Genomic DNA, 23,751 nt, shown 5'->3' with positions numbered 1-23,751 from the left:
TTGGGGTTTTCTTTTTAAATGGATATGTACTTTAGTAATGGACTGTTCTGCTGGTTCTTTATAATGAACTTAATATTTATTCTCAGCCATGCATTGTCTACTATACCTATGATACCTATAACAGCTCCAAGAGTGTTCAGGTTTAAATGTCCATTTCTTTTGTTCTTCCCATCTAGCAAGTTTAATCTATCACTTATATCCTCATTGTGCTGCCTTGAAGGTGTAGGCAATGTGTCATGCATTTAAAAGGAAATAGTCTGGTATAATCGCTTCAATCACTAACTGACTCGTTTGCCTTTGTATACTATTGCACATCTTATTTTAAAATATTTCCTATTTATCACCCCTTTACCATTAATAACTATTTCTAAACTACTTCAAAAATAGCTGAAGAAGACAATTACATGCACATCTCTTTTCAATATCCCAAATAATAAAAAGAAATTATCAGTACTTTTTTAAAAGTACTTCTGTTTCACTGTGTTTTTAATGTAATAAAACCTAGATTTTTTTTCATATCTTTTTCCTGTAAATATTTTAGCAGCATCTGTCAAATGCCTACTTGGAGGGTGAGTCTTTTTTTCTCACAAGAGTAACTCTCGCGTTAAAATGAGTTTCTTTCCCTGAACCAGCGTCTTTTGGCATTTCTCGGTAAGTCTCTCTGCCATTGTCTCAGCTGCCATCTAAACCTCCTTCTGTGTTTTTGATTGACTTTTCTTTCCACATACACAGCTCAGAGAGCTAAGAGGTGGCACTGCTATTTCATTGCCCTCCTTCCACTTTGCCCAATTTCAAAGTTAACCCACTGACCTCAGGTACAAATTGCCTTAGCAAGGACATCATTAAACCCACCATTTCTTGATGGATGTACAATGAACACCTAGAGTAACAGCACCCAATATGGTCCCTTAGATTTGAACAGTAAATCCTCATTTTTGCAGTTTCATGCAATCTTTCAAGAGCATTGGAAACTTCATGGCTGGCATCTGTGCCAGAGTGTGTTTCACAATGGCAGTTCTTGAGGGAAAGCTTATATATTTCTAATGTGTTTAATTATCATCCTCATTCCTTTTCTAGATCAATAATTAGGCTTTCAAAATACAACTCTAAAACCTACCAAATCACTTCCTTCTTAGTGTTTTTCTTGAAAAGTAAAATTAAGTGGTTTGATCAGAAATGTGTCTTTCAGCCTATAAGTAAATATTTTTCTACCATGTCTTTGAATATTAGTCATATGGAATAACATCTAGAAGACTGCATCTAAAATCGTAAAAGAATATGCTGCATAATCTAGGAAAGAGCGTTGTTCAACTTCTCTCTTAAAAGGCATAGTTTTGTCACCAGAAATCACAGGGAATATTTGCATTGTGAGGTGCATTCAGTGTGAAAGCAGTAGAGAGTTAAAAATAAATGGTTCCAATGTATTAAAAAACAGCAAACACAAACTAACCTATGATCTGGCACTTCTGTGCCTGTATCTACCATCCACAGGTACACGTCATGTTTCTCCAGGAGGGTTCATAATGTGAACAAATGTATTATAAATATCATACTATCAGTCTTTTTTTCTCAGCATGGCATTAAAACTGGAGCTCTTTAAAGTTCAACATTTTTATAAACTGAGGATATCAGAACAGCCTCAGATTATTGATTTTTTAATGAATAATATAGTTAATAATAAAATTGTTAATATAAAAATCATTGAAATATTCCTTTTTTGGTGGCTGAAAGATTTTGTTCATGAAGTTCTCTTTTTACAATATAAGCAGTGTTATAAATTGTAAGTTATAGAAGTTTAAGCAAGAAAATATAAGGATGCTTTCTGAGTAGAAAGGTCTAAGTTTTATCAAGACAAATCATCTGATAGTTAAGGCATTTAAGCTTCTAATAAACATTTTAGTTTTGTGAATTTAGCCTATTCTGACATGAAATCATATTTCAGAAAACTCTTAATTGTTTTTTGGATGAATACTTACCTTTTTCACTTAAAACCAAAATGTGATTTACAGGCCTGAACTACCACATTCTATTTATGATCTGCAAGTTATACTACATTGCTGGGTCAGAGCCCATTTCTACAAGTAATGTCTCAAGTGTATCTTGGTCTATGTGCTGGAAAGCCTGTAAGAATTATGATTTGTCTGTGTGGTGATAGAAGTACACTCTGCTACCTCAGCTCCCTCACTATTGGAGCAGGCAGGCAGAGATAGCATGGCCTGAAAAGGGAAAGGACAGATTCAAGCTCCTACTTGATTAATATGCAAAAAGTGGTATTCAGCCAGTGCAAATACTTTTCCTGAAGTGAGCCGTTGTGCATTAGCTGGTGTCAAGTCCCTGAAATAATTTGATTTTATAACAGGGGAAATGCAGTTCCTTGTTTATTACACTAAGGTTCCTTCATCCTTACTCCTTAGAAGATTGACCTGATTGAAACTGCTTTGGATCGGAAACTATGTTAGATCATTCTTTGTAGCAGGAAAAGTAATCAGTTTTCTCATTTACATATCTGACAATTCAAAGATGTAATGTCATCCTGTGAAGTAACAGACTGTGTCTAAAGACTCAGAAACATGAGCCCTTTCTGCTAACGATAAAGTGATAAGTGGCAGAGGTGGAAATCAGTCTAGAGATCTTTAGACTATTCTCAAATTCTAGAACACTGGTAGAATTTAAAGTTAATGATAACATTACCAAGGGACTCTAATACACTCCAGTAGTGCTCCAGAGTTCTGTCTTTCCAGGCACTGAATGCATTTCCATTTCCACTGTGGGATTTCACATTACAGTTGAAGTAATATATTCAACTCCTTTCTACTATGCCATTTTGCTGTCCTAGCAAGGTTGCACTTTTCCATGGTTACAGTAGGGTTAGTGCCATCTAGCCTGAGAATGCCAGTGAAAATATTCTCAGTATACACCTTTCATGCCTGATAGCTTTTTGCTTTCTTTCCCCCTTCTTTCTTTACTATCATCACTATTGACTACATTCTGTTATTCCCCAGTGTTCTGTTTTAACTTGATGTTGAATATCAAGTGCGATTTAAAACAGCTTCCCTGGCATAGAAGGACACGATGTTATTTTCTGAAGGGAAGGTTATATTAATGTAGATGGGAGACCAGCATTTTTCCACTCCAGTTCGTTGTGTGCCACTTCCTTCACTGACACCTGCTTCTGCTGTCTCTCTCATCTTTCTTCTTGCATGCAGATCACTGTTCTTTCCGGACTCCCTTCTAATTAGAACTACAAAGTAGGTGAAGACTAAGTGCAGTTCCTCTACAAGCATACTTTTAAGCCCTATGTGGATGTTCTACATCTTTACAATGGTTATGTGCTTTTCACCACTTCGATGGGCTATAGAGATGAATACTTCTTGGTGCATATAGCTGCTCTAGCTGAAACTGAATGTCAGAAAAATAGAATCAGCACTTCAAGGGCTAGCTCCTCTACCAAGCTCCTCCACACTGACCATTCTGTCTATTCTATCAATCTGAAACCTTACTCACTCCTCTCCTGTATTCAGGATACAGGGCTCCAGACAGATTCTCTCTCTCCTTCGCCCTAAGCCAGATGTGATCCATCAAGTCTTCATTCAACTGGACAGGCCAACCTGATGAGTGAACCAGCAAGGAGGGGGCTATCTGGTAAGCCGATTGTCCTCTTTAGGCATCTTTAGGCTCTTCTTCAACTCTTCTGTGTTCCCCAGCACGTCTGTACTTTTTATAGTTTTGTAGCTGACAAAATGTTTCTCTGAGAGCACTCCTGTTCCAAATGCTTTTAACCTTTCAGTCCTGTTTTAGCTTAGCTCTGTGACAGCTTCTTTCCAAGCCTCACAAAAGTAGACTTTCAGACAACTGAGAGTTGCATATGCACATTGGAAAATTAGACTAATTTCCACAGCATCACATCCTTGCATAGAGTGCCTTTTATTTTCAGTCACATGAATCAATCACAAATACATTGCTGTTTCAAGACACTCAAGTAAATATGACCAAGCCCAAAATGACTTTAAATGTCAGTGATGAAATCCAGGATAATACTGTATATATGCAGCATGCCATTATGCATACATGACAAAAGAGACTTTTATTTCACTCATTCTTAATTTATTATTTTTGCTGCTAGCAACATAATGTTGCCAAGGCGTCAATTATGTTTAATTTTATAAATCAAACTAATTAAGAACCAGATGCAATCTGAGTGAAAAAGATCTGAGGTCAGTGTTGTGCACCATATGTACAACACTGCTTATTCACGATGAGGAGATGGATTGGACAGCTGTGAATTTTCCTGCTGTAGGAGCTTCATCATGCTCAGTGTAACATACTTCTCTTTTTCCAGATTCTTTACTTTTATAATAAAACTAAAGAAAAAAGAGTAACACTGCCAAGACTTTAAAAGAATAAGTAAGGGATAAAAGTTTTGGAAAAAAAAACAGGAAAACAATTTGGTTAGCAAATTGTGGAATGGATGGATCTAACCCCTCCAGGTTTTCTGCAAGACACAATTCCCATAGTGGAAGTGTTCACAGACAATGCCCTCAGTATATCTGATTTCTTGTCAATGGATCTAATTCACTGAGTAGGAGGAATGATGTCCTAGAGCTGAAGGTTCTGGCAGGGCCTCTACCTTTTTACCATCTCAGTCTATTACCTGATAAAGACATACTGCATCTTAGGAAGTTCCCCTCTGTTTTCACCACATTGTAGATTTCGGTTTGAATATTTGGATTTTCGCTCTAATTACCTCTTCAGTAATTACAGCCCAAGACTGGTTTTCTTCCCTTTTTTTGCACCCTGTAAATTCATTGGTTGCTTTCATTATGTATTGTTTCTTTGTCTTATCATGTTCTAAATACAGGCTTTTGAGAAGGAATACCAATTTATTAGATGCTATTATTGTACTTTTATTTTGTCAATTAATGAGAAACTAGATAGGAGTCCCATTTTAAAGTTTCAGTTGTAGCAAAGATTAGAACATCAACAGTCTTCTGCTAGTGGAAGAAACTCAACAGGCTAAAAATGAAAATTATATAAGCAGGAATCATCACATATTAGATGTTAATTTTTCCTTTGGTTAGTAAAAATCTCCCTTTGTCATTATAACAGACATAAAATATACAGCCTATTTGCACATGGTTCCTCTATTAAAACAGAAGGTATTAATTTTTCACACTTAGCCTCAAGGCTTATCTGATAAACTATTACACAACTGACATTATAATGTGAATTAAAAAGACAAAGATCATGTTCCAATTTGCATCTTGTTTTGAACCAGCTACCCAAGTGGCGTACAGGAAAGAAAGTAATTAAAGAGGTGGCCATTACATTGATGATTATATGAATTCTATGTCTATACATTGTCCTGTGGTCACATTTATTCCATACACTTTCATTTCCTCCTTACTACTTCTAAGGACATGACTGTTCAAGAATGGGCTGCATTTCTCTGGCAAGAGCAGATACAGCAGTGACACCCTGAAGGAAATATGATTTTTATATTCATTTTGACCAGAGCTTCGCACAGCAAGCTTTGAAGAACAGGGGAGACAAAGCTTGAATTCAGTTGGGTGGGGTGTTTTGTACCACTTCTTAGGATATTTTCCCTACAAAATCAACTTCTGATTTTGTAATTTGCATGGGTGGTGGTGTTGTAAAATGAGTCACTTTGTTATTCTTTAGTTAATTCTATCTAATTAGGATCTATTCTATTTGGCAAGCATCCAGTAATTACTTGTATATTTATGTAATTATTAGTATTTAGTATTTGTATAATAAATATGCCTAGAAGGCAGTCCATTCAGAGGGCAGAAAAGAAAAAGTACATTATTTTACTGAATACAAAGATCTTGCATACTGAGCCAAGTGCAGAAAGTAAATGAAATGCATAAGTTGACCTGTCTAGTCCAGAGAGAGTTTGCATATCCTAAAATTATAGGATATGCATACTTAGTAATCAGTGCTGATTATAGAGGGACTGAAGATAGGCCCCTGTTTGAAGTGAGATAATAACCCAGCTTGTTAGGCAGAGATAAATAGAAGAACTTCAAGAAAAGGACCAGATGTCTGCCTGATGGTGTTGAAGAGGGAGAGCTTGCAGGGTCCTCAAAGGTAACATGGATGGACACATAGTGAGGTTACAGTGAATCAGCAAAGCAATGATAGCTGTCTGCCCATATTAAGATAGCAAAGTCAGATCACCCCAGTTTGGCCTAAACTGTGGGCTCAAGTAACCAAACTTCATTTTTGCTGTAGGCTAAGGGCTGTGTACATTCTTGAGCAGTAACTTTAACACTGTACTAATTTTTGTTTACTGCATCTGATCCTATAATAAGTCAGGAATAAAGTCTTATCAAGTGGAGGTTTGAATGGAGTTAGGTATTGCAGTCACAAACCTTAAAAGAAGCTTCAATCATAATCACTGAATGTTGATGAAAGTACTCTGCTGTGTTCTGCAAAACGATGGACTGTCTTGAACCTGATCACTGACTTTTTTATTCTCTTTACTTTTTAGAATGTAATAAATGACATAGTAGTTTCACATTGCTTTCAGAAAAACAGAACTTTTGGGGTTGGTTTGTGTTTTGCTAGGAAACTTTCGTTCAGTCTAACCTAAATTTAAAGCTAAAATCTAGGTTATAGGTAATAATAAAAAATAAGATAAAAATGTTTCATGTAACCTTTTTGAACCTATCGATCCCTAACCTTGCTTAACTCTGTCATGTCACTTTCTATAACATTTTCATCTCTTATATGACCCTTCTGTAAGTTATACAATGTTCACCCTAATAGAGATTAAGAACTTGTGATCTAAGAGTAGTCTACAGAAGTTTTGGTTAAGAAACTGTTCGAGTTCAGAATAGTTCAGAATACTTTTGTATAGCTTGGTTACAGGTTTCCTGTATGATTTTGGACAAATCATTTAATCACTGTGCCTGTCATTGTGCATCTGTACGCTGCAGACATTCTTTTAAAACATTTATCTGACACTCACATATGACATAAACGGCACCTATTAGCAGCTCTCTATGGGCTGGTAAAGACTGATTTTCAAGAGTGCTTTATGGCGTCTCTTCATATTTTTCTGAAACTCCTAGTTAGAAAACATGTTCAAGTTATTCTGCCACTCAGGGAAGGAAATGGTGGAACCCAGTCTAATGACAGCTGTAGCTAAAGCATTGTTGTATCTTTGATAGAAGAGTAAATAAAGGTGAAGGTAGTTCAGACTTGATTCTACACTGTACATCTCCTTCTCCATCAACTTTATCTATCCTGTAACATTAAAACTTCCCTCTCTGTACTGCCTTTTTCTGTTCTTAAATGAGAAAAATAATTTTTTGTAACAAATCAACTTAATCTTACTTTGTGCTTGTCCTCTGCTAATATGCAAGAAAAAAAAGAAATATTTGCTAAAAACTTTAGAGTTCCAATGCAGTCTATCTGTCAGAACCACTTGCTTCAAAACTCTGTATAAAGAGCTTAGGTTTTTCTAGACTAAAATTCATATTCTTAATTTTTTTTTTCTTAGTAAAGAAACTATATCTTTTTTTTTTTCTTCTGAAGTATTTTTTTCATGATCATGCTTTTGGCATGTTAAGATACATTCTTCTTTGCCAGTAGAATTGCCTGGTGTCTTGTAATACTTTTATCTGATCCTGCTTCATATTTTTATTGCAGCTTCTGCCTATGAGCATCATTTGTACTTTGTCAGACTCTTCATCATGAATTAGAAGACAACAGGAAACAATTTTACCTTGATAAGGAAGTTGTTTTCTATTAGCATGGAGATGCATTATATATTTGTACCTTATGACTTTTCCACTTGATACAAAGAGGATGAATAAGATGTCTTTCACTTTGTCAAAAGCATATTTCATTTGTGACTAACAAATGTTTTACTATTTGCAGAATCTCCCTCTTTGGAGATAATCAAAAACTGCCTGGAGACATTTGTGGGCTCTAGGTAGCTGTGCTTGAGCAGGGGAGTAGACCAGATGACCTCCGAAGGTCCTTTCCAATCTCAACCATTCTGTGATTCTATAAAAACTCCAGAACCCCTTATCAACTGATGCTATAGTTTGCAGATATTTACCAATATAATCACTGACTTTGTAATATTACTTCAGCAGTGAGGCAGAATTCAAATGCTGAGATCCTTCCCTGGCTTTTTCTTTTTTCCAAGCTCTGTGTTGTTTCATGCAACATATATAGCAAAGTCAGCATCTTGATGTCCTAGTCTTGAAATTTAAATGTGTGCACATGTGTTCCCGTGGCTCTGATTTCATTCTCAGGAATCTGGGTAGGCCACATAATGTTCACATGGTTTGCAGAAATGTTCCCAAGAGTATCTGGAATGTTTCATTTGAAAACGTTATACTATCTATCTATTCCACTCTATAGACAGGTAATTGGGCTATTTCCACTTCCTGAAATTCCTTCTGTGAATGAATTTTGCTGTTCCATGCATTTCAAATGAGCTTTAGTCTTCACCATAGGAGACATGTCCTCATTGAGAGGTGCGAATATAACAAGACATTATGTGTATATTTTGGGTGTAAGCAGAGGTATAAATTACTGCTATTAATGGCTTGATGATAACAAATTGTTATTGTTATACATAATCTGCATATCTGAATGTCTTCAAAAAGTCATTATGATGCTGCCTGTGTGCCCAGGGGCAATCTTATACCGTAGCATTTCAGTCTTTCAAATTACAAAAAGCTAATATAACTCTCAATGACATTTACAAAAATGCATAATGACACTCCTTTCAGTTCTCTCACAGAAATTATTCTCAGTGAAGTTAAAGGGAATTCTGTGTATATTAGAACTGCAGGATCTGGTACTTTTTAAAATCAAAGCCATGTTTCCTTCTTAAGTGGCACCAGCTCAAAAAAATGTTGAATAATTTTTTGTTTGTTTGTTTGTTTAATTTATTTTATGACTTAAAATACTTCAGCCAGTGTGAATTGTTTTTAATTTTCAATGCTCTTTGGCAGATAGTACATATGCTAAATTTCTTCTCATAGTAAGTTGTTATGTCAGATTTATAAACCCCTGAAAACTGGCATTTTGTAGTGGAAGTGCTGACAAGACCTTTATAACACCAGTACAAATAGGCAGCATTCCAATAAATGCTGACTGTTGTATTTATAGCCTGGTGGCTGCTTTATGCCACTGTATTTCAAGGTGAACGTTATAAAAAAACGTAATAGCATAATAGAAATACATTGTTATGGCTCGAATTTGGTTCTGTAACTGTTACAACAAAACTTAAAAGTGGTTAATGTGTCCAATTCTAGATTCAGTTTTGAAGAACCGTCATATACTCTACTGGTAAATTGTTTTAAATTCTTGCCATGTGAATGCGTATGTTCCATAGAGTATGGGAACAGAAATGACAATTATTGTAGCATGGAAAAGTGGATGTGAATTTGCTTAGTGCAAAACTGTCTTAAGTGCCAAGAACACATCACATTTAAAAACAGTAGTTCCTGCTTAAGTTTTATTTTTCTTACTATAGTATTCATAGTTTACATGATAGAAAGAAAGCTTCAATTCAAACATCTATGACTGACTTCATAGACTCTGAGCTTTCCAGACCCTAGCAGTAAGTCCCTGAAATAAGAATCGAAGGATGTGTTTGAAGTGAAGGTGAAGAACATAGCATGGGATTCTTAGAACTTTTCCATCATCTACCAAGCATACTATAAATTTAATTGAATCTGCTTGAGATTTAGCATAAGAGAACCCCAAATCAATGTAATGTGTAAAACTGTACACCTCACAGTGACCTAAGGTGCTTAGTTACCTATGTTTCATTTTTTTCCTCTCCTAGAGTGCACTTGTAAGTACACATTAATAGAAAGAATAAGAGTAAGAATCCATTATCCCTAAAGAGAAATACAGATGTCAAAGCTTTGGAATATTCTGGGCTGGGCATTTATTTAACTTTGCAGCATTTTGTGGGAATCTGGTAACAAAGCAATGGAAAGTTCTTGGTTCAAAAGCAAAATATAGCCACTATTTTATCAAAGCATTATAAAGCATAATATTACTTTCTGAAACTTTTTGGTTAAAGTAACAAGATAATAGAATTATCTAGAATATGTAGATTTCAAAAATTATCCATCAGTCTATTCAAATTGCTGTGTTAATAATGTATTTTTAATGCTAAGCACATTTGACAGCCATTTCATCTCTCTTTCTAAACTAGAGCTTGGCAACCTGCATTAATTCTTACACTTTACAGATGTAACAATCAATGCACATGCCATGTAGTGATGTGATCCGAATAAAGTAAAGCATGTCAAAGCAATGTGATTATTAGTAAACAAGTTTGTGGATGGCTTATTGAATACAGAAGAGAAAAATGTGAGGCAAAAGCCAGTGCTGTTTTAGCATATCTTACATCTTCAGTGGCCTGAATTTGCTTCAGATTATGGGAGTGTCAATCGTAATGGCATCAGGGGACTCAGAAAAGATAGACGCAACAGCAGAGTGGGTAAGATTAAAATCAGGTCTGTTGGGTACAGTTCAAACAACTGTGGAAAATGTGTAGCAGACCCAGAGACCAGTTTCCTGGTTTGACTTGCCTGAAGCACCTGTAAATCAAAAATAGAGAGAGGTAATTAATATCCTAATTATTTCTCCATCCTGTTAACAATAAAACTAGTGTTGTTTCAGAGTCAGTGCATGCTTTACATCGTCATTTTTTCAGCAGGGCTTTTCTGCCCTTCCTTGAGTGGGTTAAAAAACCCAGATACAAAATGGAAGAGTTGGTGCTGGATTGTAAGTGACCATATAGATATGTTTGATTACAGCTCTGCTGGACTAAAGGTCAAAGGAAAGTTTTAGAATACTTAAGAGACAATTATCTAAAGTTCAGACTTTTCCAAAGGAATAGAACTAGAATTTATACAGACTATTATCTAAAGTTCACAATTTTCAAAGGAAAAAGGTAGGAGGAAATTCTTATTCCATACTTGGCAGTTAATTTGTCTGGAGTTTTTTATTCCATCAAGAATTTATTTACTACAAGTTCTGCATCAGAGTAGTATTAACATGATTATTTCACTTTCCAAGAAATTTTAACATGTGAGAATGATGTATTCTTATGCATGATTAAATATTACTTTGCTCATGATTCAAAATTCCCAGCAGCACATTTTATTTCTGCAAAGGAATACATGACCTGGAAATGTGTTTAGTTTGATATTGATTAGTTAATTCAGCAGTTCACTTCAGGCATAAGCTATCATTATTTAGGCATATTGGCAAAGAAAAAAATAATCATGGTAAAAAATATGTGACATTTTGCAATTCTTCTCCTCATAAGTACATTTTCTCCTATGAAATACTTGTTTTCCTGTGTTCTTATTGGTATTTTAAGGGATTCCAGAAAGTCCTAGTCTCTAGAAAGATAAAAATTCATTTGAGTGTTGGCTAATGTGTCATAGGAACGTTTTGTGAATCACTATTACATGTGTCAGTACGGCATGTGACTTATTATGGTGCAGGAGAGACAGTTTGATCAGTCAGCTGAATTTTTATAGCATAGAAACTTTTTTCTTTTCAACTTGATGTGTGCTATCAAATTTGATAGCAGTCATCAATCTGCTTTTTTGAAGACATCACAAATTTTTGACATTCACGAAAAGCAGGTCAGTTTGGAATACCTGTGAATGCTTCAGTGCCCATATGGTTTGACTATCATAAATCAGGCAAAATATACTATAAAAGTGGCCTCTTTTATTTTCAGATTATTTTATAAGCCTTCTACTTGAATAGAACTGTTATGCCTTTACCATACAGATTAGGCAAAGGGCCATCTTTCTTGTAAACTACTCTTAACAGGATTTTGTTTGAGACAGTTATGAAGGACAAACTAGTATATGTGTAAAATACTGCACATGACATAGTTGTGTATATATTAGCATATACACATTTATGAGTTCCCATGCAAATGGGAATAAAAATGACATGCTAAATTTATTCATGAAACAAAATTATTACACTAATACTGATGAAAAAATAGATTGTTTTTCATTTACTAATGATTGGCAGATTTATAACTTGTGAACTCAAAATTGTTCCCTTTTAGTCATGTATTCCTTCAAAATGTCTTACAGTCTGTGGCAGAAACAAAAAAAAAAAACAAACCTGTGTTACATTAACACAGGTGTATCTCTTAAAGCATTTAATGCCATTGTCATGGAAGCAAGACAGGGAGGCTTCTAACTTGGAGTTAAGCACAGTCTGAACCCTACAAATCCATTTTTCAGCTCAGGGCCTATCTAGGAATAGTGTTCTTTTACAAGGTGAACGCTGGTGGGACTATGGTTTAAGTTACCACGTCTGGTTTTTGTACTAGCTCAGAAAGCAGAAAGGAGGTTATGAACATCCTTTCACACTGCTTTTCTGATTATGAGAATAAAAATAAGATTTCAAAACAGTTGAGTTGACAGAGACCTATCCCATGTGGAACTCTGAATAGTGAATTGTTGTGCTGCATTGATTGGTCTGTTTTCAGTATGACACTAGCAATCTAAATATGTGTTATTTGTAAATTCTTTCATAGAAAGGTATGTATTATTGAGAAAATATGCAAAGAATAATGATTAAGGTATTGTTTATAGCTCAGGAGTGTAGAGTTGTCCATATCTTGGATAGTTCTATTAGTCTCTAAAATAGGGATTGCAAACTTCCCTATAGTCCACTATTTCTCTGTTGTTAGGTTTGGATTTTGAAGAAAACAAAAAATACTACAGATCTTTTGAAAATCTGTGTTCAGCATTGCAAGGCCTCCAGTATTTAATAGTAAGTATTACAGGAGGCACGTACATGAATTCCTAGTTATGCAAACAGCTGAAATGCTATCTTAACATTCTCCAGAATATTCTTTTCTAATGCATTTGCAGATGACTGCTAAATATTATATAGCTGACATTTCCCAGAATGTCATATGTTTTTTTTTCCTGCCTGTACTTTGGTCGTTTCGATTGAAATCTTGATGAGGATATCTTAATTACTCAGTTATTTCAAGTTTTCATGTAAGAATAGATACCATTTATGAACTGAGAAAGGAAATGAATAAGCTGTCCTTGTCTTTTGTTATCAAAAAAAAGCAGGGAGTATCCCAGTAAGGACATTCTTGGTGGTCTTCTATTTGTGCCAGACGACTCAGTATTACAGAGAATCTGTTTTAGACTAAGAACTGTACATGAAAAGGTATCTTTAGTAAACATGAAGAAATATATATTTCTGTCATTCTAATGTTTCCAGCTGCAAATTTTCCAATTAAAATTCTTTCTTCACATAAGTAAGTACATCCAGCATAGATAACAATTTCCACCACAAAGTCCTTAATGATTTGATCTTTCTGAGAACATTATAAAAAGGATAGAAAAAGAAACACAGCAAAAGAGCTACGTAGGTTTAAGGTTACACAGCAGGGAAGTCCACTGATCTCAAAATATTAAAGACCATGATGGAATTAAAGAAATGCAATAAAGCGTGCATAGAAAACGACACTTGGATGTAAACTGACTGCTTCTGGGTTTTACTTTTATCCTTTCATTTTATTGTCTGACTTAAAAATGCATTATTGTACAAAGGGGAAGATGAAGTTGACCCCTGCCTGATAATTTCACATCCAGATTGATGTTGAAGCCATTAAAGTCATTCGTGTCCACTAAATCCAAAAGTTGCTTAGTATTAAATTTACTCCTTTTTTCTTTTTTTTTTTTCCCCCAACTCTTCCATCCAAGAACCTCAAAAGAGATTAGGGGGTCTTGAGAACTGTTAGCAATCTGCAGGAAGCAGCTGGCCCTGTGGTAAGCATGTCCTTGGTTGTGGTTATTCAAACTACTTCTGTCTAGAAATCACGTTGGACAACTTGTAAAGACTTTCTGCATTGTCCTACTTTGTTCCAGAAGTGAAGGAGATACTCCTATAACAGTCTTTCATGGTTGTTTCGCAGATCTGCTTGCAAACGTCAGAAACTGAGAGTCATCCAGTGATCTAAACAATTATTAAGATCGCTTATCTGACACTATTCCTTAAGCCCACAGGACACAATATAGCTGCTAGTCCAGTTAGTACTGGACTACCATCAGTAGTTAAATGGCATTTAATTAATCATCAGTTAAATGGCATTTAATAGGACCATGGCATTTCAGTGGACTTCTTCAATCCCTTCCCCACCTAGAAGGGGCCAGAATTCAAAGAGGCTCATTTTGACCAAGAATGTTAAAGGACCTCCTGAATAGAATATACCTCACTGACTATATATATATATATATATATATATATATATATAAACTTGCCTGTGGCAGGTTTCCTCACAGCTTTATGAGCAGAGAGGAGTTCTTTTTTTTCTGTGTGTAATTTTCCTTGTTTTGCCAAAAGAAACATGAAAAAATAAATAACCTGGACAGCGCTATAATGAAGGATCAGTGGGTTAATTGGAAAGATGAGTGAAAAGTGATTGTCCCCTCTCCTGCTGAGCACCTGCTGCCAAGTTAATTCATGCAGCAGTGCTGTAGGTTGTTCCTGGTGAAGATTCCTGCTGTTTTGTCAGCTATGGGGAAAGGGAAAGTCCACAGAGAGAAGAAAGAAAATCAGGTAACTTGAGTTTATTGCTAATCAGCTGCTAGAATTTATTTTCCTAGGAAACAACTAAAATAGCAATGAGAGAGTCATTGTTCTTCACTCAAGAGTCACAACTCCACCAAGGTATATTTATTTTAGGACATAGCAAAGAATTCCCAAGGCAAAATTGAATACTTGCCATCCATTGGCAAAACAATTTGGTCATTTCATTTTGCTTTTGCTAATGACTGCTTCTGATGGACAGTTTCTTTCTGGGTACAACAAATTCAGCTTTAGTCTAACACAATAGTTTTTAGGGGAAAAAAAGAAGAAAATATCTGTAAAAATATCTGTTAAAAAAAAAAGGTTACTCTCTTCTCTCCTTGTCTTGCATCTCTTCTTACATAGTAATGACTGTTCTGCCATTACAACTTTGTTTACACTTAAATAGTTCAGGTAAATGTCCCAAATATCTTATGTATCTTTTACTTTACCTCATTTCTTTTGAACTTGAATTAGTAACTATTACTGGTATAAGGTACTTTCTTATACTCAGCCTAGCTTCACTGATTGACAAAAATGAGCACCTTATTTCCTCCATCTCTCCTCCTTCCTTTTGTTTTTTCTGCCCTCTTCTATTTGTCTCTTTATAATACTCTTCCTTTTCTACTTTGTTTTACTCTCTGATTCTGGCTTACTAGAATTTTTTGAACTAGGCAGAGCAGCAGTGAGCGTGTCAGAAAGGTGGGAGGATATGAAGCTGTTCCCAACACAAGCAGCTTCTTTTTTTTTAATAATTTCTTCCTAAAGCAGGTGCTTTATCTCTTGCATATCTATAAAGGGCAGGGATGCTGGGGCTCAATGTATCAATCCTTTCCTCCAGCTGGGACAGAGAAGGACTGTACCAAGTTTACAGGAAGGAACAGACTGTATCAATTCAAATTTCTAGTGCACAAGTCACTGCGTAATATAATTGTAAAAGTCTCTGGAGTTCTGAATAAATTGACTACAGATGTGACACTCCTGAGTAGGATTTGTATCAGAAAGAAAGAGATGGAAATTGAGCCCCACATAGTTTTTTTTCTCCTTTGAAAGGTTGAAGCAAAAGGATTAAAAATGCAACTTATGCTGAGATATTTTTAATTTTGCAGGAGAAAGTCAAACGATAACAAAAAGATAAATTTATTTTTCTTTATTTGAAAATAAGGGGGGACGGAGGTGCAGAGGAAGAAAAATGCTATCAGACAAAAAATGTACATTTGGACATTCCGGTAGGTGTGGTGGTCACTCTTACTTTACCAGAGTTTACACCAGTATTCAGGAAAACTTAGCTACAATATAATTTTACTAACATAACCTTTCCTTTTGTTCCTTGCAGCTCAGCTAGAAATCAAGTGTGACACTGGAAGTGGTTTAACTTGCACACATGTGTGCTTAAATCTCTGACACATTCAGCCAAGAATGAGTGCAGTTTTTGCTTAATTCTAAATATGTGCTAGTTGTTAACTTAAAACATACTTGACTTTTTCCACTGCATCACAGTAGCACATATGACACTGGGTGTTGTCGGGGAGTTTGGTCTTATTTGAGTTGTCAGAATTCTTAAGAACTTATACCTGAACTTTATCTTCAGTAAACACATCTGCTTCCTTTAATTTTAAAAAGGGCACAGGGAAGGACTAGGCTATTTATTTAGCTCCAAGGTGCCATCAGTTGTGATGTGACTGTTTCCAACTTGAATAGATAAAAACTCCTGGAAAAAAAATCATTGGGGATCCTTTTTGTTCTGCAAAGGTATTACAAAGTTACCATATTTATACTGCTTTATAAAGTAGTTAATTTTAGGTTGATCTTCATGTGTTACATACTCTAAATGCTATGAAAAAAATGCTGAAATGATTACAAAATCTGCAATATAAATTATAGTAAGAACCTCTCTAGGCTGTGTAAGAATGATAGCTAGGTGATTCCACCATGGACTGCAAAATCAAAGACCCCGAACTTCAGAAGGAGCCTACCTGAAGTTCAGTTTCTTAGTCACTGAATGGGAAAACAAGCTTGCTTGCTTTCTCTTGTGTGAGACAATTACCCTTGTAGTTACAATTGTCCCTAAACACCAAATAGTCTTTCTTCACCTTTTTCTTATGGCAGTAATGAATTAATTGTAGAAGTTATCTACTGATTGATATCTTGACATAGACTCAGGACATGATAAAGTTCAGTAATGCTTCATTCTGTAAGCAATATATTTCTATAACTACCTTTATTCCTTACTAATTTGCCTTTTTACTAAGAAAGACTTATAAAATACTGCATTTAAAATTGATTTATTTTGGGGTGTGAAAAAAGCTTTTATAGTATTTGCTTCATAAATGTTTTCTCATTCTTCCTGCTCTGCATCTTTCCCTGGCTTTTGTACTTCATAGAATGCCAGCTATTTAGAGCATACATGTGTCTTTTATGTTGGGGCAGTAATAAATGCTGCACAAATACCATGGGCTGTCAGAGATGTTCCTGGTGATGACAGTTAGTAAAAATGAAATGTTTCTGAACTGTTTCATGTTTTCAAGTGAGTGACCAGTACCAAGATCAAAGTAGATACAAAGCTTGCTTCGAGTCACTCTGTGTGTCTGCATACACATGTTATCAGGCACTTCAGACTTTTTTGACTTTAAGCTCCAGAACAGGGTCTTTGTTGCATCTGTCATATGAACTATGCCTGCCTTCCAAGTCTCCTCTCCCTTATGCCTACTATATAATTCTCAGTAATTTCTTTTCCTCCATGGAATGGCATTTAGTGATTCCATGTGCCCATTTTATTGCATAAAATACCAAGAGGCTTACTCTTGTTCATGATACCTTTGGAGAATTAACTTTGGTAGCACAGGAGAAGAGATATTCATGAAAAGAGCAACAATCTCCTTTTCTAAAATATGATGTGCAGCTTGATTTTTAAACTGTCATCGGATCCCTCAGTAGCACACACACAGGTTCCTATTCTGCATGCGTTAGAATCCTTGCATTAATTTGTGGTGTTATTTTTGATGAAAGAACACAAAAAACAAACTAGTTCAAGTCAACATGCACTCCCTTAGCATATAAATCATAAAACTGAATCTTTTTTTTTTATTCCACAGAATAAAGCAGGTAAAAGCTAAAGTGAATGTTTAAGTATGTAAATAAATTAAAATGTTTTGCATATTTGACATGCTCACTAATCATGATTTATATCTGAGCATCGTGGCACACACAGGATCATTAAGAGTTGACAGTAGTATGTTGTTAGATGTCTGGAATCTGTAATGCTTACAATTGTACACAATAGAATCTATATGATTGCGCTTAAGGAAAATCATCTTGTAATCATTATGATGGTGAACTGCAATCTGAGTGTAAGAGGTTCAACCGTGTAACTTTATGTCTGGGTAGGAGGCCATATAGTCAGATGCCTCCATATGTTTGTAAAATTCAGTACCTGCATGCAGGTGCAGAGGTAAGAATGTCTTGTACTCATTTTCGCTCACTGCCTTCAGAGAACACACATTTGGTCTGGTTTAGTTTGTTGTATTCTCATCGAGGTCTGATAAATGTTTATCACCAAAAATTAGGCCTACAACTTCTAACTCATTCAGCTTTTCATTTGTTTGTCTTTATATTGCTTATTATTAAAAAGAATATAGCAGGACAAAATATTGTGCAGTTTGTATTTATAATTGATGGAACATTTGTTTAAAATTATCAGTATGCTTTATTAAATTTTGGTTATGTTAACATTTAATTTGTCTTTCTTGTACTGGTTGAGTTTTTATGACTTTGTGATTTGAAACAGTGATGAATCATGATGGGAGGACATCTATAAGGATGCATACAGTGAAGAAAGTGAGGGGTTACCACAGGACACAAGAAAACACATATGGTGCACTCATTCACCTGGGGCACGGGCAGCCAGACAGAAAGGGGAATGATTTGTATGTCACATGCTGCTGGTATAATGAGTATAACAAAGTGCATTTGTGTTTGTGTGTGTTTTCTGAATTCATCAAGAAAAAGCCATGGGTTTATCAATTATTCTATGTTTTGAAACGATGCAAACTTTCCATTTTACAGATAATACTCTCAGCATAATGGCAAAGCATAGTGGATTCAGCCGGCAGAAGCAAGAAGTGTATCTACTGCCAATCATAATCAGTGATAGTGGGAATCCTCCCATGAGCAGCACTAGTACTCTCACCATTCGAGTCTGTGGTTGCAGCAGCGATGGTATTGTCCAGTCCTGTAATGTTGAAGCATATGTACTTCCCATAGGATTAAGTATGGGAGCCCTAATTGCAATATTAGCATGCATCATTCTGCTGCTAGGTATGTATCCATTTCACAGTGTGTTGTTGCAAATGTTTTTGATTCCTGGGTGGCTGGAAGTAAGCAAAGACGGCACATAGAAGGACATACAGTCTAATGTCAGGACTGCATCTCTACTGTGCTAAGAATGGAACAAAAGCCTATAAAGCAAAGTACCAATCTCAAGTAGTATTACACACAAGTTATATAATAAACAAGTATGGAATATGAGTCTGAAAATCCAATTGGATACCTGATGGAAAATAGATTTCTTTTATATTCTAAGAGATGCATGAGTTTATTCTGGATTGCAGTGGTATAAGAGACATTACAGTTTTACAATAGAAGAAACACTGTATATCTTAATAAAACATATAAAATTTGTATACATCATCAAGTGGGGGAGAGAACAATGAAGGAAGAGACCTGTTTCTGTGCTTTGCAGCTTCACTTTATAGTTGAGATTTCAGCATAAAGCTGCAAAAACAACAGTGTAACCAGTTCAGAGATTTTTATGCACCGGTCCATGATTCTGACACTGATGTATTTAAGCTCTTTCTTTCTCCCTTACTGTCTCACTCTTTTTTTCAGTTAAATAACGTGAGTCTGTTGCAACATGTAAAAAAAGACACTGATTTCCTGCTGTCATCAGGGCTATGTTTTCAGAAAAACACCCTCTGATTTTGGAAAACTCCATCCATAAAGCAGATCATTATAGACTATGTTCAATGAATGATGATAGCTTTACTTCACCTAGGTTTGTAACTTTTCCAAAGGGAAAAGTTGTTGTCTAAATTCAAGGCTCAAAAATGGAAATATATGAAATCTTACCTCTTACATAAAATTGAGCTTCAGATATAAGCTTGTAAGATAAAACTAGAGAACTACCCAGAGCTTCTGATAAAATTTTCATCACTCAAATAGGGGTAAGGTTATAGGTTTTTCAGCTTTTTAATACCTTTATGACTCTTATTTTCACAAAAAGCAACCTATCACCTTCCATAACTGCGCTTAACATGTAGTGCTTTGATTGGATTTTTTCCCTAACCAGACTGTGATGCTCTTTTTGCAGTCATTGTAGTGCTGTTTGTAACACTAAGAAGACATAAGAATGAGCCTCTAATCATTAAAGATGATGAAGATGTGAGGGAAAATATTATTCGCTATGATGATGAAGGAGGTGGAGAAGAAGATACAGAGGCTTTTGACATTGCGACTTTGCAAAATCCGGATGGAATTAATGGATTTTTGCCTCGTAAGGATATTAAGCCTGACCTTCAGTTTATGCCCAGGCAGGGTCTTGCACCTGTTCCTAATGGTGTTGATGTGGATGAATTTATTAATGTAAGGCTTCATGAAGCCGATAATGATCCCACAGCTCCACCATATGACTCTATCCAGATTTATGGCTATGAAGGAAGAGGGTCAGCGGCCGGTTCCCTTAGCTCATTGGAGTCCTCTACATCAGACTCAGATCAGAATTTTGACTACCTCAGTGAATGGGGTCCTCGCTTTAAAAGACTTGGAGAACTTTACTCAGTTGGAGAAAGTGACAAAGAAACTTGACAGGGGATAGCAAACTTCTTCACTGTTGACTTAATGATCATGTAATATTCTAGAGCCACTGCTGTTAGTTAAAACTAATGTGGCTTTTTGTTTTAGAGGCAAGTTTAGCGCCAATCATCTATAAAATCAACTACATTGTAATGTTGAACCAAAAAAAAGTATATGTTAGGAGGTTAAGTCTTGTGGAGTGTGAAGTAAAGTATGTGGAGTGTCTATAAGTCTTTGGATATTTGATATTCACTTGACCACTCTAAATATGGGGATTTTGATCTTTGATTATCTTCAGTGAATTGAAAAGAACAAAAAGCAATCGGTGCTTTCTTAGAAAATTGACTTGCAGGGATTTTGCTGTTGAACAGTAGGTCCTGCCAGTATGTGTAAAGCTAATGGTTTGTTTCTGCATTGCCAACAAAGATCCCACCACAGAAATGTTACAAGCAATATCTTGGTTTTCATAGCGATGCTGAATAGAAACAGCATTGTAAATTCCTACTGGCTTCTACTGTGCAGTGGCCATACATTGTACATACAGTATCATTGGCCATGTAACCACAGACTAAATACATCTTTAAATATTGTGTCAAGCCTTAAAATATTCACATGTTCTTAATCCATTCCAGTGATGGGTAATAAATCCTACTAATGTGCAGAGATTGAAAGGCAGGGCTACAAAACCTTGCTGTAAAAAAGGATCTTTTTATAGAAGAAGGTTCAGTTCTGTGTTTCGTCTTATGAAAGTAAAAAAAAACAAAAAACAAACAACTGTTAAAGGGGATGTACTTATATGAAAGAATTGCTGATTTTATTGCAAAAGATTGAATTTATTTGTTTAATCTTTGAAATAAATATTTTATTGATGTCCATTGCTGCTTTTATTTATTAAGCCTGGTAATCTATAGAGTAAGATTATGAAGAAAACTAAATTATATCTGTTAGATCTTTTTCTATATATAATGAATGTTTAATACATGTACATTTTGAAAAGAAAAATGACAAATGGTTGCCAGATAAAGCAGTTACCTATCCATTTGCAGTAGCTGAATTTTAAGAGAATGCTAGCAGAAATAAAACTTTCCCACAGAAAACTTTTGACAGTTTTATATCTTCATCGTAAATCTAGTTCCTGGTGTTTTTAATACAAGCACAAACAGCTGGAAGTAAACTGGTTCATGTGAATATTTAAACTATAGACTTTTAGAAATCCACACATAACACAGTACAGTAAAAAACATGCTTATAGTTCTCCACTGTATTAGAGCAGGAACCAGTGTGTACATAATTTTACTGCTTATGTTATTAGCGTTTCTTTTCTATAATATTCATAGTGATGCACCAGGGCTCTTACACACAGAGAAAGAACACTAGAAGCTGCAAGCATACTCAATTTGTAATGCAAACTTGCCATTTAGAAGTAGCAATTGTATAATAAAACTACATATTACATGCAAATCATTTTAATTTTCTACTTTGTTTTGAAGCTATATTATTGTTTGTTTATTTACTCCATGTACTGTATCCAGAGAAACTCCTGTATTGTTTCCTACTTTGTGAAATATATTTTTATAAATACTTTTCTCGTTATTGCTTTTCTTCCAGTTTTACCTGGACACTGCAGAAAGGAATCTGCCTGAATAACCTCATAGTTTTTTTGAGGAACATAGTTCCTTCAACATCATTTATTTATTCATTTAATACAGTCAAAATAAAAAAGGATAATATTTGAAACAATTTTTGACAGTGTTTGCAGAATTAGATATGCAGCAGCCTGTGACCACAGGAGTTAACGTGTGTCTAATTCACTGTGCCAAGCTGAAAAATAACCTCACACTTTTTTTGTTACAGTATTGCTAGGAAAAACAATCCCTTCTCCTTAAGCTCCTCAGTAATATTTGTTCTGCAAGCAAAACTGTCTTAATGCATTATTCCCAATTTTGCCTGTATTTCAAAATGGAAACATTTACTCTGCTTTAGCTGTGGCATGGCTGGCTTTAACATCTGTAGTTTGTGGACAACTAATATGCTGACAGCATTTCTATTTGTATTATAAAGATTTTATTGAAATTCATGAAGTATCCAATTCATTTAAGTTACTTTGCATTTAAAAAAAAAAAAAGCCTCTGAATAACTTTATCAAGCAATTTTGGTAATACTATAAACGCCACAGTGAAGTCATCTAAAGATAGAAAAGAAGAGTCATGAAGATTTCAATGAAATCAAACATGTTTATGTAACAGATTGTGATAACAACCAAACAGATTCTTACTCATCACTTGCACAAAGTGCTGGGGTGCTCTGAATTGCCGTGCCAAATCTAATAGTAGTGTAAATGGAAAAGTCTGATTCAAAACTTAGACTAAGCCAATTTCTAGCCTATGTCCCAGTCCTGGGAGCAAAGAAAGAAAGGCACTGTGAGATATGGATCACATTATTGTCTATAGTCACAAAGTGTTTAGGGCAAGCACCTCTGACTATGAGTTACAGTATATACTGTAAAGTTTTGCAAAGCTCTTTTGTAGGAAAACTCACAAAAGGATAACCTTCTGATTGCCTTTTTGATTGAAAGTTCCATCTGAGACCACGACAGCACATTCAGTAATAAGATTTCCAGGAAAAAAAATCCCATCAGTGGCACCGTAGGAGAGGCAAAGCATGACAGAAATCTCATCATTGTCCGTCAAAAAGAGATGGTAGCTACTACTGCTGAGCATAGCTGTAAATCGTGCATTTATACAGGCTTTAAACATGAATATCTACAACGCAAAGGGGAGAAAAGAAATAATGAATTTGTGATGAATGGTGACGAGCTATTTCTTGAAGTCATTGCTGCTCCACCAAAGGGAAATGATTCATTCTGCAAACTAATTCCATGTGATTTGAATATAAATTTCATACTAATACATATTAGAGGGTTAAATGTTGATCATTAAGTTTCCCAGTACTTTTCCTTTTTTGACAAGGAAATTAATTCAGTATAAAATTGTTTTGGATAACAACAGTATTTAGGAGGATTAGAACCACATTGTTCTACATTACACATCCAGACTTAGACATATTAGCGACATTCTTTTAAAACATGTAAAATGGTAATTCATCTTTTTCAACAACATTTAATTAGCAATTGACTCATAAGCGACAAGGAAAATGCATTAAATTAGAATTATTAATACTGATAAATTTTAGAATTAAATTCTCAAAATCTTTTACAAGTGCCAAGCACTTTAGAGTCCCATTGATTCTGGCTTGCCTTCACCTAGCTAA

At 35.2% G+C, this 23,751-nt stretch overlaps 1 protein-coding gene across 4 annotated transcripts in view; it reads left to right on the top strand.

Annotated features, from left to right (window-relative positions):
* Positions 1 to 22,062, top strand: part of CDH8 (cadherin 8) — a 153,350-nt gene extending 131,288 nt beyond the window's left edge. For 2 of the 4 annotated variants that reach the window (XM_061458462.1, XM_061458463.1), the window contains 2 exons: positions 18,697 to 18,948; positions 20,000 to 22,062. In XM_061458462.1, the coding sequence (XP_061314446.1) occupies positions 18,697 to 18,948; positions 20,000 to 20,493 (746 nt within the window). In that variant the 3' untranslated portion in view covers positions 20,494 to 22,062. Of the gene's footprint in view, positions 1 to 3,521; positions 3,643 to 18,696; positions 18,949 to 19,999 lie in introns of those variants that run through there. The other 2 variants (XM_061458464.1, XR_009744304.1) reach the window with 2 other exon arrangements.
* The last annotated feature ends 1,689 nt before the right edge of the window (positions 22,063 to 23,751 follow it).

Source organism: Pezoporus flaviventris, unplaced genomic scaffold, assembly GCF_033815535.1.
Source record: "Pezoporus flaviventris isolate CSIRO_AGI_PZ_B2104156 unplaced genomic scaffold, CSIRO_AGI_Pfla_v1 ptg000027l, whole genome shotgun sequence".
Lineage (NCBI taxonomy): Eukaryota > Metazoa > Chordata > Aves > Psittaciformes > Psittacidae > Pezoporus > Pezoporus flaviventris.
The sequence above is the reverse complement of the archived record's forward strand: the minus strand, read 5'-3'. Positions and strand labels throughout refer to the sequence as shown.